General features: G+C 31.4%; 6 protein-coding genes across 12 annotated transcripts in view; 3 read left to right on the top strand and 3 right to left on the bottom strand.

The window, feature by feature from the left end:
- LOC143203985 (glutathione S-transferase) overlaps nt 1-5163 on the bottom strand; it is a 44962-nt gene extending 39799 nt beyond the window's left edge. The window contains exon 1 of the mRNA XM_076416378.1: nt 5078-5163. The gene's annotated coding sequence lies outside the window, so the exon portion shown is untranslated. The remainder of the gene's footprint in view (nt 1-5077) is intronic.
- On the bottom strand, nt 1758-3121 carry LOC143203989 (motile sperm domain-containing protein 1). Its single transcript, XM_076416384.1, has 4 exons — nt 2806-3121; nt 2580-2749; nt 2377-2513; nt 1758-2308 (listed from the first exon to the last, which is right to left on the bottom strand). Exons 1-4 carry the CDS (start codon nt 2936-2938, stop codon nt 2104-2106), a joined length of 645 nt encoding a protein of 214 aa, XP_076272499.1. The 5' UTR covers nt 2939-3121; the 3' UTR covers nt 1758-2103.
- viaf (viral IAP-associated factor) lies at nt 3424-4523 on the top strand. Its single transcript, XM_076416383.1, has 4 exons — nt 3424-3642; nt 3700-3928; nt 4055-4263; nt 4320-4523. Exons 1-4 carry the CDS (start codon nt 3507-3509, stop codon nt 4439-4441), a joined length of 696 nt encoding a protein of 231 aa, XP_076272498.1. The 5' UTR covers nt 3424-3506; the 3' UTR covers nt 4442-4523.
- Nucleotides 5164-5765: 602 nt separating the features above from the next.
- On the bottom strand, nt 5766-12245 carry LOC143203984 (transmembrane protein 135). Of its 4 annotated transcripts, XM_076416372.1 has the most exons (10): nt 11570-11735; nt 11326-11497; nt 10768-10898; nt 10574-10712; nt 9628-9776; nt 9199-9448; nt 8975-9142; nt 6562-6702; nt 6337-6503; nt 5766-6274 (listed from the first exon to the last, which is right to left on the bottom strand). In XM_076416372.1, the coding sequence occupies exons 2-10, from the start codon at nt 11479-11481 to the stop codon at nt 6166-6168; spliced, it is 1410 nt and encodes a 469-aa protein (XP_076272487.1). In that variant the 5' UTR covers nt 11482-11497; nt 11570-11735; the 3' UTR covers nt 5766-6165. The 4 variants fall into 4 exon arrangements, with proteins under 4 accessions (XP_076272487.1, XP_076272489.1, XP_076272486.1 ...); XM_076416374.1 differs by lacking the exons at nt 11326-11497; nt 11570-11735 and adding an exon at nt 12104-12245; XM_076416371.1 differs by having other exon boundaries at nt 11326-11711.
- On the top strand, nt 11928-12263 carry LOC143203991 (GSK3B-interacting protein-like). The gene has a single exon (XM_076416386.1). The coding sequence runs from the start codon at nt 11928-11930 to the stop codon at nt 12261-12263; it is 336 nt and encodes a 111-aa protein (XP_076272501.1).
- Nucleotides 12264-12469: 206 nt separating this feature from the next.
- LOC143203982 (transmembrane and coiled-coil domains protein 2) overlaps nt 12470-16260 on the top strand; it is a 78701-nt gene continuing 74910 nt past the window's right edge. For all 4 annotated transcript variants that reach the window (XM_076416365.1, XM_076416368.1, XM_076416362.1 and 1 more), the window contains exon 1: nt 12470-12706. The gene's annotated coding sequence lies outside the window, so the exon portion shown is untranslated. The remainder of the gene's footprint in view (nt 12707-16260) is intronic.

The raw sequence follows: 16260 nt of genomic DNA, 5'->3' as shown, positions 1-16260 counted from the left end.
AAATATCCTATTCACAACATTTACTAACTTGTGACTTCTAATTATTCGAATGTCTCGAAAAAATCTATATTAATCAAAATATTTTCCATCATTTTCTACAACTCATATACCATCTCGAAATAAGGATGTTGGTTTAGAATTCAAATCTATCCAGCAGCCAAGTCAACCAAGAATAAGAGGTAAAATATTCAATTAACATCGGTAGACATCTGCAGTAACAGTTTCATTCGGTTTTATCTGTTCCTAACACACTATACTTTGCTGATACTACCAATATACAGAGCAACATTTTATGGACCTGAATCCATATATGGAATTTGGAACATTCCAATAATAGCGTCTGTATACACTGAATAACTCAATAATAATAAATGGAAAACTATTATTTTATGAAGGAAAATGTCAAAACCATGGAATCTCACAGTTTACAACAATACTTGCATTTTCACCAATAGTTATCATTGAACAAAATACACCCTTAGGAGACTATGTCAAATAATTAACTGTATTAATAGGGTAGTGATAAATACATAATATGACACGTTATTAAAATATTAACCACTAATTAAGTGCAAATACACTCTAATTGCAAATTTATCAGACTCAATAAATATAGCACCAACATATAAAACCTTTATAACAAAAATAGAAAGCTATGTAGCCAAAAGGCCAGTTCTTTAGATATATTTTATTTGTATATAATTCATTAATATCAATATTTAATTTCAATAAAAAATAAAGATGACAAAGATAGTTTAAATTAAAATATTTAGACACATTAATTAAAACTACCTTTCTCCTGTTACACATAAAAATAACACAAACAATGAAGAGATTTTAAAATAAATCCACCGATGATAGATAATAAATCAACAATGTGTAGCATGTCAAGTGTATCACATTAAAATACGTGAGAATAATAAAAAATCAAGCAAAAATAATATCAAACTAAATAGTTCTAGAAATGGGAAAATTTTTTTTGGGGAATAAAAACTAGAATCTATAATTATATATATTAGTACACCTCGCATTTCATATTAATATCAGCTCATTTAGAAAAACAGAATGCTCACAAAAATATTCCAACAATATAAGAGCATAAAATAAAACTAGTTTCCCCCTAAATATAGAAAATGAAATAAACAATGAAGGTGAAATCGAAAACTAAATGGTTTATTTTGATTTAAAATAAAGAAAGAACTAAGGAAATATCCTATTTACTTATGATAAGAATCCACATTAGATAATTAAATGATAAAGATACACAATAATAGACAAGCCTTTAAAGTATTTTATTTCAAACAAAACAGAAATGTGTTAATCTATTAAATACCTTGAAAAGCATCCCAAACAAAATTAAATAGATTTGGGAATGGGATGAAATGGATTATCCTGATTTTTTAAAGATAAAACCAGAAATTATTAAATTATTTCAATTAAAAATATTCAATATTGGATACATATATATATATATATATATATATATATATATATATTATTTATTAATATCAATATCAGTTCATATAAAATATAGAATGATCACAAAGAAAATTCTAATCAAAATATCAAGAACCAAAACAATACTACTCTTTCCTACTACACAAAATATAATACAAACATTGAAGAAGAAATAGAAAACAAAGTTAATAAATTTATTTTAAAACTCGCCAGAACTACCGAAAAGTCGTATTTATTTATAAAACTAAAAATATATATGTATTAAACAGTGATTAAGGTACACAAATATAGACTAGCAATCTCTATAAAAGTACTTTATTTAAAAAAAAACAAAAATAGGTAACTCAATTGATATGACTTGAAGGACTATGATCACAAACATTAATAAATAAGTAAAAAATCCAATTATTACTTACTATAGCAAAGAGTTGGCCTGAGTATGTAAACACAAAAAAGAATATAAAAAATACTTTGAATTACTTAAGTCAGACATTTTAAAATTAATTATCACCATCCATATCCACTTATGTTTACATTAATATACAAACTAATTATCACCAAACATCATGCACCTTTCATTATTGATAATGAATAAATCAAGACCAATGTTTTGTGCAATTACCAGCTGCACCACAGAACTCCTTGTTATGACCTCACTAAAATACACAAGAATATACCTAACAGTAACGCAGCCAAAAGCTGTATTTTATGTGATACATGGAAGTAGATTGGTAAGCTAGATGCCTTATTGTTCTCTGGTTCAACAGGCAGAAACAAAATTATAGCACATACTAATATAATTAATGTTGACATAACATTGTTGCTTCTTGTCCGATCTACGTGTATGTTCCTAAAATAAAACCCCACCAGAATTAATAAAATCACTAAAATATACACTGCAAATATTTATAGACCCACCTTATAATATTTTCCCCCTGAACTGATCTACTTGAACTATCCACACTACTTTGAAACTCAAAATCATCATCGTTATGGTACCTATTATCTTTTTCGCCTGCAAAAATGGTTGATTCAATTGTCTTCCTTCCAATAAGCTAGCAAAATGAAGAATAAAAATAATAATAACGTAACAAATAGACGCAATAAGAAACACTTATTACCTTATCAGTTACCGAGTCTTGTATAACAATTTTGAACTTGTCCGAAATATTGCAGTTTGATGGTGTTATATGTTTAAGGGTTATTACTAGATCTACGGAATTCTGAGGAGGTATCGTCCCTTCCGGATTGGGAACGATATATTTATCCCAACACGCTGCATGGCAATGAACTAAAAAAGTCGCGCTACACAACACGAATCTGATATAATAAATCTTTTACCCTTACCTTTGTATTTTATCGGAAAATCGTAAGGACTATATAGAGTTACCACCTGGGTGTGACTGTTCTTAGAGCCCAAGAAAAATCTTAAACTACTGGGAAACACGAATACTGGAACTTGACGATAGTTCATACTCATTGTCTATCCCTACGTTTGTTTTTATGTCATAAAAACACTGTTTATTTTCGTCAACAGCTGTTCTATGACGTATTTTGTAACCTAATCTATTAAAAACAACAACAAAAAGAACAAAAGCACCTGCAGTCGAAAATAAATACCCACGCACAAACAAGTGAGAACTGGATCAAAAACCCTAATAATACAAAGTGGAAACAGGCACCCTTAAAGCGAAAAACTTTCTAAATTTAAATGTATATTGTCGCCCCCTGGAGATGGAAGTGGAAAATATAAGCGGGAGAATTAAATAACTTTAAATATAACTATTATGTAATTAAATTAATAAGATGTAAATAAACAGAAGTTAATTCATTTAACTATTATTAAAACAGTGAATTACTAAAAATTCGATAATATACATTATAGATTATTTCGATGTTTCTCCACACTAATAAATATAGAATATAAAATCGTAAATCTGACAACATGTAAGTGTCATCAACAGAAAGGCGATCCTAACCTCTTTTTATGAATATCCTTTTATGTACATGACCCAGTTCATACTAAAAAAATAAAAAATTCGATTAAAATGCAGAATCCCAACGAAGACACAGAATGGAACGATATTTTACGCTCCAAGGGGATCATTCCACCCAAAGAAAAGGAAATAACAGAAGATCAAATAGTGTCTATGTTAGAACAAACTATTGAGAAAAAAACCAAAGGTGAATGACTGAATGACTAATTTTTTAATTACTTTACCTATTAATTAACTATTCTAGAAGGAAAAACTTTGGACGAGCTTGATTTAGACGAACTGGATGAACTGGAAGATTCTGAGGATGAAGCTATATTATTAGAATACCGTAATAAAAGAATAGCTGAAATAAAAGCTCTAGCTGAAAGGTCTAAATTTGGTTTCGTTGGGGAAATATCTGCTCAAGATTATGTAAATGAAGTCAATAAGGCTGGAGAAGGAATTTGGGTTGTGTTACATTTATATAAACAGGGGTATGCTCATCAATATTGCACTTGTTTGATGAAAAAGTTTTTTTTTTGTACAACAAAACTAAATTTACTTTCTTATCAAACCTATACTTAGTGAGGGCATATAATAGAATGGATTTTAATTTTCAGTATACCACTATGTTCTTTAATTAATGAATATATGCGAATCTTGGCTCCAAGATTCCCCACAGTAAAGTTTTTAAAGTCAATATCAACAACCTGCATACCCAATTACCCTGATAAAAATTTACCCACAATTTTTATCTATTTTGAAGGTAATTTGAAACAACAAATAGTAGGGCCTGTGGAATTCAGGGGGCCAAACCTAACACAAGATGGTACGTAAAATTAATATTAACCTATAGAATTATTCACTGTGACTTGTTAATTGTAGAATTTGAATATTTGCTGGGAAAAACTGGTGCGATAGAAACTAATATCACCGAAGACCCTCGGCCAAAAGTTAAAGATAAGCTTATGCAAGATTTAGCAAGTACTAATGATTGGTCTTTGTAATTTTTAATTTTACAAATAATTTATGCCAAAAATATTTATGAATTTTATATCAAGAGAAGTAATAAAGTTATACGAAATATAAGCCATGGTCTGCTTACCTTACATATTTAAAATTAATTTTACAATTAAATAGATAAAACCATATAATTCTTGGAAATATACAAGTAGTATATAAAATCTGTATTTGCTGAAAACTTTTGTAATTGTTGTATAATGGTTTATATACATAATACTCATAATTTACTTACCTTCAACATTTAATTCACTTATAATATTCACTAACCACCTAAATACTATATATAAAAAACATAAATCTTGTTAAAACAGAAAGACTGATAAGTTTGTTTACATAATGACGGTAATGGCTGAACTTAGCCCTTAGCTTGCTTAGAGTTGTAAGTCTCCGAAGCTTCCGCATTTTTTACTTCAAAAGGGGTCACTTATAAAATAATTTTAACATTTCTTGTCAATATGATGTTACAATGGTTACGAAATATATCATTTTGTGAATGGATAATCACATAATTTAGTAAATGTCTGCTTTTGAAGCATTAATATATAGATAATTTATAACGAAAATTTTAAAAATTTTACATCAAGGTATACAACGAGGGATAAAATTCGTAATGCACTTACCTTCAGCATTTATTTCAGCAATTAACCACTCACTAATAGCACTAAAATTTGCGCGTTTAACTAAACCGCGATGGACATCTTGGTAAAACTGGACGCTTGTTTAAAAATTTTGGCGGCGTTACCTGTGTCATAGCCTACTACAAAAGTTTCACACCAATGAGATTATGGCATATCATTAATATATAGCGTGCCATGATTATCTAGCTCTAACAAGTACGGGGGGTGGTAATGACACTGTTTAATAATTCCTAGTATTGCTTCTTGCAATATAGTTTTATAAGTAGCTAAGAGAAATTTATTCGTTTGGACAAAAAGGTTAGTGTATATTAAAAATTATGTATAATATAATAAAGTGGGCAGTCAGAGGTAACCTTATTTACTATTTATTGTTATTTTTTGGTGAAAATTGCGTTCTTAGTTGAATGTATTATTTTTTTTTAAATTTGCATTTGCCAAATGTTTATTGCGGTATTACATATAAATTACAAAACGATGATCTTCTAACCTTTGAAAATATACATCATATCCGTTTTTTTTATTTAAAAAAATTGTTAATACTTTGGACAATGCAATAGTTAAAACACAAATACTATATTATTTTTATTATATATGTTAGCATGACTGTTTCATAATACTGTTTATATAAGTAAAATTAATTATGCAAGAAAATGTGAAAAAAAAAAACAGGTAACGAACAAAATTATTTATTTGATAGCTATATAAGCCCTCGTGTACTTTGATATAAAAATATAAAATGCAGTTTACCTAACAAACACACCTTAACAATAATGGAACCATAAAAATGTTGGTCTGTTCCACAGTTTAAGCAGAAGAAAGAAACATTACATATATAGTTTAAATCTTTATTTATAATCAGCTCATATCCTACGAACCCATCTAAATATCTTTGGAATTCAAATTGCTGCTTAACAACCAAGAAACATTGTCGAACAAACCAACTAACAGAGTTATGCAGTTAAAACAACAACGGAACGGTGTCCTTTTAATAATTATTCGCCATATCACATCGTTTTTATTTTATTTGAACCTATACCTAAACTCGTTTATTAAACCCATTATTATTAGACCTAAAAATAAACTACAGGTACTGTTTTGGTTGATTTCAAAACCTTAATCAACGATTCCGAAGTCTTTAGGCCGAATACATCCAGCGGTTCTCGAGCCATGCAGGCAATTCTGCAAGTTATGTCAATATATTGATTTAAATTAATGAGATCCATTGAAAAACAATTGCTTACCGGCCTCCCGAAATAGTATGCAGGAATTTCCAGTAGCTGGGCCGTAGATTCGTCGGTTCTATTAAAGCTGCATGGAAGAGGATGCCAGTACTTAGACAGTAGAGGAATTCGGTGAATCCAGGTACTTTTGGAAGGTAGCCTTTTTGGATACCGAGATTATAAGTTATCTAAAGGCAGAGATGTTCAACGTCAGTGTAAATAACGCTTTTATTCGCTGTAATATACCTGAGCTGCTTTCCACATAACGTAGAGGGCTACGGTGGTGTCGGGATACTTCTTAAAGGCCAATGAAGCGATCAAGCTGGCAGGGAATGCCATAAATGGATCATCCATGCCGAATATCCGTCTCATAACGCATAATGAACCCTGAAATATTCTGAATTAATTACTATTTTTTAAGTGTTTAAGTCATCACAATACCACACCACCACCCCCGCTCACTATATTAAATTAAGAGGTCTTCACCAGCAGTTATGACTCTAATAACTAAAATTTCGATATCAGTAAAATTGGTCAATAAAAAGGAATAATCCGTTTTGCTGGCAATAGATGAATCGAGCTGATGCTAAAGAACGATTCTACATCCTTTTGAAAGAAATCAGTCTCTATTCAGTTATTGTGCTCCTTCAAGTCTCCCTACCGTTATTTCCAACAAATCATGACTAACTTAGTTTAATCATCATCAGATCTTCATTTTTTTCCTGCTGTCATCCAGTTTGCAATTTCTTTCTTATCACCTCTCAATACTACAAAACTACCTTGCCCACTTTATGATTTTTTTTATTTTTCTTGCTACGTCTACTTCTATTTCTCTAATTCATAGTTGATGCATTTTTTTTCTGCTTTTGTTGGTCAAAACATGGTTCTTTATACCTTATTTTAATTTCTTTTGTTCCTAATTTCCATTCAACTTGTTTTCTTGTCTCTGACTATACTATACATTATAATCATTTTCATTTATAATCAGTCAATAATCTCTTTTGTTCGCACATGTTTTGTTTTTATGATTTTATCCCTCTCTTATATTCCTTTATCACTATTTCTTTATACTATAATGTAATTACTGGCATGAAAATGTATGGTCCTGGTTGGTATATGTAACACTTATGATATTCATTCACTATTAATAATATAACTAATCCAGCACTTCTGGAAGATTAGGGTGATTATATCTTTCAACTGTCGACGTGCCAGTTCTAATATGATTCAGAAGAAAATTGAAGACAAGAAGTTGATAAATCTATACTAGAAATGTTTATAGCATAGAGAGGATGCAAATCGGTTCACTATTACTCAATTTATCTTGCAGAACATGAATGTCACAAGTTTCTGCATTTAGTAAACGCAAAAAGGAGTATTGATCAGTTATGTGTTGTTAAAACAAAATGAAAATACCACTGTTGAAATATCCTAATGTCAACTGAACAATTTAAATGACGAAATGTTGCAAGAAGGCTAGCAATAACAAGTAATAAACGTAAATTCTGTAAAAAACGTAAAAGCGTAAACGTAAAAGATGTGAAAATATTTATTTTAATTTGAATAGGAAAAAGTTATAGCAAATGATAGAAAATTTATTTTATTGTATGTCCGTATTCATATCGAAGGATTAAATTGCACAAATCGTTGATAAACAAGTGAACTACATCTTAGTCAATTATTTTTTTCATGGTTTGTATGAGAGTTAAACTTGTAAACCATGGAAACTTATTATGAAATAATATTGAACTTTGTTTCGTTTATTTTGGTTCTTGAATTTCTTCATACATATTCATAATTATCTTCTTATTTAGATTAAAATTACTTTCATCCCATATATATTGTTATCAATTCTTTTCAGATTTCATCAATTCATCAATTATGATATATGGAGCTGGTGGTATTACTTTCAATAGTTAATCACAAATATTAGTGAAATAAACAAATTATTTAAACCATCAATCATTATTTTCAATTTTTATTGTAACTATTGTTATTTTGGGGAAAAGACAGACAATTCTGAACCTGGTTTTGCCCAGTTTGTCGCTTCAACTTTCAAATATATGCTCCCAATTAGGCATTTATTCAATTTAAGATAATTTTCATTCAAGTTGGATTGTTAAGAAGTATAATAAGTGATGCTCGTTATTGGTACCATCATGTTTTCTGATATGTATAGTATGTGATAATATAAGAATGTATTCGTCACTAGGTTTTGACATAATCAGATCCATCTCATGAATTTGTAGTACCTTTTAGATTGTCATCATTATAAAGCTCTTCAACAGTTATTATGTCTTGAGCATGCGTGATAGTGGTACTATATCAAAAAGAACTTATAAGGAAATACTCTTTTTGTTGTTCACAATGGCTTTTCACAAAGGAAGATATTTCACTAGAGAATGAAATAAAGCTGTTTTAGAAGTTTTACAGTATTGTTTAAATAGAAATATGGCAAAAGGCCAATTATCAAATGACTAGGAGTTTGAAATTTGTATCAATAGATTCGCTGTAAAAATAATTGAAACAATCAAAATTATTATTTCCCTAACGCATTATCATTAGACGCGTTAAAATAAGAAGTTTATATATGATCATTCTTAAATTCAGTTGGTGAATGGGTTTAAAATATCCTTTGATAATATATCAACAAACTTACCCTAAACAATCCAGAATACAATCCTAAAAACAATCCCAAGTTGATCATGTCAGGCCTGAAGAAAATCTGTTTAATGTTCTTCGGCGAACTGGTGATTCTTTTTAGGTTTAGAACCAATTTTAGGGTGATTTGGATCGCTAGGCCGACGCTGAACATTTTGGTTGTACCCTGGTTTTAAGATTTTTATTGGAATCTGTTTTTTTCTCAGATAATATCATGTCTACCTCTGTCACGTAATACAGGCAACTAAAGGGATGCGGGCAGCTGCTGTGCCTTCCCCAGCACTTCACTTTATGTATGAATTTCTTGTAGATGCGCAGCATTTGGAGCACCAACGCCAGTACCACATTTTTCTTCGGCTTCTTGCCGGGATCGCTGCTCATGTTTGCGACAGGCTGCCTGGTGAAAGTGTTGGGTTCCATTGCCACTGGTCTAGGACTAGTTTCCTTCGCTTCATGGGGCCCAACAACAAACCTATCGGCGACATCACGGTGAGTTCATTAGATTTCAGATAAAATTTAATAAGAATGGTGCCAAATCATCGACATATCACTTCAGTTATTTATAAAATTTATCTCAATTAAAAATCAAACCTAACCGTTATTGCTAAAAGTACTTGTTTGTTTTTATAAATGCTTTATATCAGTGCATACCGTAAAACCTTGAACATCGAATCGGATACGTCTTTGTGATAACCTTTCTTATAGTAAGTAAGTAAAATAGCCATGCTAATTCCGAACAGACCCATATCACCGTGATTGATGTTCCTCACCAAGTTTCTTGATACCGCCATATTCCATACCTGTAATATAGAGAAATAGTAATTTCGAACTGTCCTATGGAACTCTAATGTATTTACTATGACCTAAAATATATTATTTCTGCAGAGAAAATGCTAATTTCGGACCAACACGCTATTTAGCGTTGTGTGACGTCACTTCTATGTAAATCCAGGTAAAAATAATTGATTTTGAGTACCGATTCTGAATTCTCAAGTGTTTAAGTAGCATAGATTATTTATTTACGTGCCATACAATAAAACAATACGAATTAACTGGTTTAATCAAGATGTTATATCATATTTACCGCATCCTTCTAAAGTAACGCTACTTCATCGATTACAAAGTAGCTCCATGTAACTTCGCATGGACCCCATGACTTTAAGTTCTAAATAAATATTTTAAATACGTTATATTTAGATTGAAGTCTTGATAGTTCTAACTATAGCTGAATAAAATTTTTTGTTTGGGTTTGGAGCCACCTCGGCAAAATAAATTAATGAACTGTCGTCAAATTAGAGTTGTTAGTTTCGTTGAATCATTATTCCATGGTTAGATTTTATTTTAAACATTCAAAAACTGAACAATTGATATTCCGAAACCATAGAAAACTCTATAAACACAAATAGAAAGTTCGAAGTTCATAACAAAATGTCATTTGCATCAATCTACATAAAAGTGGATATTTCAAGTTAGTTTTATGCAGTAAATTATTAATCTCGCCCTGATTTGAAAAATGTATTAATAACATTTTATTGGATAAATATGACATTTTTATTATTGTTTCTATTCCTATCATAGTTATTTTATTATCACTTACCGTCTCAGTTGCAATATTGCTGACATATAAACATAGTAAAGTTCTCCTGGATGGCCTCTCTATCAAAATAGAGAATACACTGGATAGAAATGCCGGGAGGAAAGAAACAGACAGGACGTTAAAATTCCCAAGAACTCGCCTGAAATTCGGTCCCTCTCCGTATTTAAAAAAAATTTAACTATAATTACTGTTACCTTAGTCCACACAAGAAGAAACTATAACCAAAACCAGTAAAACTAAGGAACGCCGATGACTGAATAATACCATGTATTGTATTTCGTAGGTCTTTTTTGGTAGGAACTCGCCCTTTCATCAACAGAGAGAACTAAAACATCAACATTAATTTAATTATCTTAGAAATTTCGAGTAATTATACCAAATTTGTCACGATATAAATTCTTATTCCCCTTAATAATATCGCTAAAAATAATTGTATCGTAAACCCTCCACAGGTAGTCCAATAATGAATGTCCTGACAACCCACAAACGATTTCACAAAAAATTTACTCTGAACGGACATTTTTATTACAATTTTAATCAACAACAACCACTAGCATAAAGCGCATTGCTGGTACACAATGAACTGAATGTGTTATTTCAAAATACCTGTTTAATATCGTTGAAATTTATCACATCATCAATCGACTTAAATAAACAGATATAAATAATCTATCGGGCAATAAAATCGTAATGGTTTCTTATGACATTTTAATTTCCCCCTATTAGTCCGGCTGCTAGCAATGAATACTTACTATATAAACCGTGCTATATATTCTCAATGACTCTATGATACAATACAAGAAGCATCCAGCTATCGCTATACTGCATGATTCTTTCCAAGGATGTACATAAGTGTAGCAAGATACGTCTACGGGAGGCCCCAATAATTTACTTAAAATATTAGGCATTTCTCTGTTATGTTATCTTAAAAAAACACTGATAAAAATCCGTCCAAACAAAAGGTGTAAAATCGTCTATCGATCGACATATATATACCTAGAAGTAATTTTATTATGCAACAAAAATTATAAAAAATGTTAACTCGTTCGTTTTATCCATTCATGGTGTTTTATTTTAAGATATTTTTTATTGCTCTGACGTTATTAACCTTTGTTAACCTCACGGTTGACGTTAGGTCATCAGCTGATTGCCAAAACACTTATGTCACCATGCTTTGAGGAATTTAGTATTTCGCGTAACCGAAACGTACATCAAATGTCGCCGGCTAACTTCACTCCGCCAGATGTCAACACCTTTTTCCCTGGTTGTAAAATCGATAATGCTGTTCTTATTGGAAAATGCTCAAAATAAAAGAAACTTAGTGCGGGACAGTGCGTGAATTATCCACAGAAGAATGTCGGAGCGGATACTGGACACGCAGGGTTGGCAGGAAGAAGCACAGGCGATCATCAACGACGTGAAAGATCACGTAAAGCTCATCGAGGTATCCAAACATCTCCAAAGCACCGATTCCCGGATCTATTTAAATGTGGAAACCCTGGAAAACGCCAGGTACACGTTCGAACTCACCGTGCAGGGATTCCGGTTCTGCGGCGACAGCTTCGACTCGAACAACTTGGAGAATGACAACTATTTCGAGACCCCCTACGCCCTGCTGAACTCCGTCAGTCCCAGTTTCAAGAACTCCTTCATGGACGTGCTGTTCCAGAAACTGAACTACTGTAAATAGGACCGCAGCATCGTTCGGGATAGTAGTCAAATTTACTTGTGTTGTGACAGACTCTTAGTGCAATTCGAATTATATTTATGATATTTACACCGATATTTATAGAGCGCATTTTATTAATGTTTGTTTTCGATGCCAGGAAATACTCTAAATTTGGCACACCAGCGATTAGATAGATGATAAAATTAATGACATTCGTTGCCAACTTCACGGCGCACTAGCTCCCAACAAAAAGGATGTCAGGTTTCAGAATTTCCTGCTAAAAAATGACAAATTCGTGAGTTTACTCGTGATCGGTGCGTTCAAAAATAATTCCTCTCGCCGAATCGAGTTGATAATTCAACATGTTGTGAATCGGGAAGGTTGTTTCGTGGAAGAGTGAGAAGTGACAGTGCTATGAACAGTAACAAAATGAGTTTTCTTTTGTAGGGCAGAATAGAAAAAGGGTAAGTTTTCCGAAATTGTTTCTTGGCGGTGTTACGTCGTTCTTTTTGTTTCATGACATGGAAAATTAGTCTTTTTTTCAAATGTGTTATGCATGCCGTGTATAAGGAGCGCTCGATACCTTTAAAAATAAAGCCAAGGTACATTTTTTGCTGTGTACACAGTAATTACTCTTGAATGATTATCGTAGAATGTCCAAGGTATTTTTAATTAACCGGGTATAAAGGTGGATATTCGCTTTAGCTTTGAGGAATATTCGGTTTATTCATTATTTTATTGTAATACAAGCCGCTCAGTATCTATTACAACTTCTCGACAATGCACCTGTGGATGTATCAAGTACTCTGAAAACACAATTACCTATCAGGAGATAAAACGATTTATGATAATGAAAAATGCAAACATAAATTGTATCGGTTATAATAGTTGTCACGTTAAAATTGTTTTAAATTTGAGTTTTCTAAACTTTCGAACGAAGGCAGCAACAGTACCTTGATGCTTTAACTCGAATTTTGTTCGGTTTTTCGCTTGATTTATTCTGGTCGTTCGTGACAAAAGAAAAGTATGTCGTCGATTAGCGATAAATAACTATACCACTGGAAAATTAATGTAAAATTTAATCACATCAATTAATATATGTGATCACGGCGGTTATTTATTTTCAATAAAGTAATTTATGCCAGAGATAATAAATGTTTATTTTTAGTATGTTAATTTTTTAAAAAACTTTATTTAGTATCGAAAACCGGTCGGCCTTTTTGAATTTTATGCTGAATAATGGTCAGTTTTTTTCCCTGCATCTATTCAGCTTCCCGAATGTCAAAATCCATTCTATTTCGTCGTTTTGGTTTGGTTTTTGCGCATCGGGAGTCTGTTTCGTCAGCTGTGGTTAGTTGGGTCAAACTTCAGATTGATTCTTTTTGATGTTGGCTGTGTTCTGGTTGCTTCTGGATTCTTCCGCATTTATTTTCAGTTGTTTCGGATTTTAGTTAGTTTCATTTGAACAGCATTGGGCCTCGATAATCTGAGCCGATTAAAACTGCGGTTATCCGGTAGCTAATTAAGAAAAAGTTAAATGATCGGATTATTTGGCATGAGAAATACTTAACATAAAACAACAAGGAACAACAGCTATATAAAATATATTCAGGATTACAGGAATGTTATTTTATGAAGCTTTGTTATATAATAAACGCTGTTATCTTTTCATTCTAGGAAATTGGTTTGTCCCCTATTGTCCCGGAATAATACAAAAGTTCTTGCTAATGGCAATTAAACACAACTAAATAACCTTTACACTATGTACACCTCAGTGGCCATTAACCACGTCTTTAATATATATATAGTTTTTACTATATCCTACAGTTTTACTTTGAGATTATTTTTTATATAAATTTGTAATTTCTTGTTAAAGTTTTTTTTTAATTTAACCAGTGAGTAAAATGGTTATTTATCTGACAATAAGATGAAATGATACCACCAAGAAAGTTCTATGCTTTAAAAATGTTTTTGTTTTTCTTTGAATTATTTTGAAAATGTTAAAACATGCATCAGTCAGTTTCTTTTCTTGATACAAAGCTTTATTGCGAATAATTGTGTATATTTTTCCACGTATTATCCATCGCTACCCACTGCTTATTTCTATTTTTGTGGCAGTATTAGAATTTCACATCGGAAATTCCTCATGTTTGAGTATCGTGCTGTTCGGCCAAACCATGTGGCGCTGATGGGGACAAATAATAATCTGAGGGGAGAGAACTTTTTTGTTTCAATGTAGGTTTTGCAACACATTGTATTAAGACGTTTAGACTGGGAGAACGAAAACTGAAAGAAATTCATACAATTTCGGTCTCTATAACACCATAATCTCCAATAAAAAATATTTTTAATTAATTTTGGGCTAAGAAAAACGAATGCGATAAAGAAAACTTTCTTATAATTTGTTAGCTGTAGGTTTTTTAGGATTTATCGAACATTTTTCATTATTAATTGTTGAAATTGGTGAAATTACCTATTAGGTAGTAAGATCTTAATAAAATCCTTTTCCTTCTCATAACCCTACCATGATTTTGCAGATTTCATTAACTTTAACCATAACAGCTCGACTTTCTCCCGTAACAAAATTTCGAATCATCTTATTCTTCAAAAAAATCATGGCCATGGTGTATCTAAAGCATGTTGAGTACTTATTCTGCACTGTCGCAGTTTTCTATTTGCAGCTTATAAGTTTGGGGTGGGTAAGAACTGGTAAACTCTTTGAATACAGAACGCGTTAAACTGTAGATGGAACTTTCGCGTATCTCAATGAGTATCTGGGGCATTATTTGCTAGCTGCATGGAAATCACCAATTATGAAACTTTTAGTATTATAGTACAATGATATAAGGCATTCAATGAAGAAGAAGTTTATTATGTTTGGTTCTCTAACCAGAAGAAGCTCTTTATTTAGAAACCTAATTTTAAAGAAGCCCTAACATATCAGATGTAAGGTTATTTAGTCATGAATTGTACCACTGTCACAACAGTCATTATTATTTGCTACGATTAGAGGATGAGGCTGTATTATATAGCCGAAAGAGTTAAATAATTCAGGGAGTACCTCAATTATTTCACAGGCACTTTAACTGAGTACACTTTCAAAACAACAAAATGAAGTTTGATTAATAAATCAGTTTCTCTGAATGTTATTTATGTCAATTATGTATAATTTTTATACAGAATGTGAGTTGCGTCATCATAAGTATCTTGAGACTAATTCATATTCCTAGTACTATGAAAATTTCTATAAATATTGTTTGAAAATTTTTTTGTTAGAATATCTATCTATAGGACTATTCGGTGACTTTTCTTTGGATAATCACTAAAGAAATTGATGAAATTATTAACAAGAACGCTTATCAGCAGTGTCGATATTGCTATGGAGCTAAACATTGACCGCAAAGTTGTTTTGAACAATTTTCATAGAACTAACTGGGAAAAGAAGCTCAACTTATAGAACCTATGGATACTACTTTTGTATTTACGTTTTCCTATATGCTTCTTTTTTATAATGTATCGAGGTCACTACGAGAGCCCCATATCTTATTAAGCCTTGAAAAAGTTGGTACTTGAAATCTTGCAGGAACTTTTTCCAAAACTTAATGTAATAAATATTTGTTCACGATATATATTACTTAATTCACAATTTACTTCGCAAGTTACCTTTTATGTCTTTCTATTGCAGTAACCCTGTCGTGATTTCGCAGAAGATTTCATTGTTGTAACTTTAACTATAAAAGCTCGTCCTTATCCTGTGACAATTCAAGATTCGAATTAAACGACTCAATCTATGTCATGAGATATTGAGGGTTTGTTGAGTTCTTCTTCTTCTACACTGTCTTCATTTTCTACTTACATTTGGAGCTTATAAAATTTAATACGGAACACGTTAAACTGTAGATGGAAGATTCGGGCATCTCTCATCTCATCGGGTGTCTTTCAATTTTAACTTACAATTCTTTAACTTTCTGGTTGACTGGGGCATTCTTTGCTAGCTGTATAGAATTCATCAATTCTG

The sequence above is a fragment of the Rhynchophorus ferrugineus genome, unplaced genomic scaffold (genome assembly GCF_030347505.1).
Source record: "Rhynchophorus ferrugineus isolate W39M unplaced genomic scaffold, kcgeb_rfMv2 rfM10, whole genome shotgun sequence".
Lineage (NCBI taxonomy): Eukaryota > Metazoa > Arthropoda > Insecta > Coleoptera > Curculionidae > Rhynchophorus > Rhynchophorus ferrugineus.
This window is presented reverse-complemented; position numbering and strand designations above follow the sequence as displayed.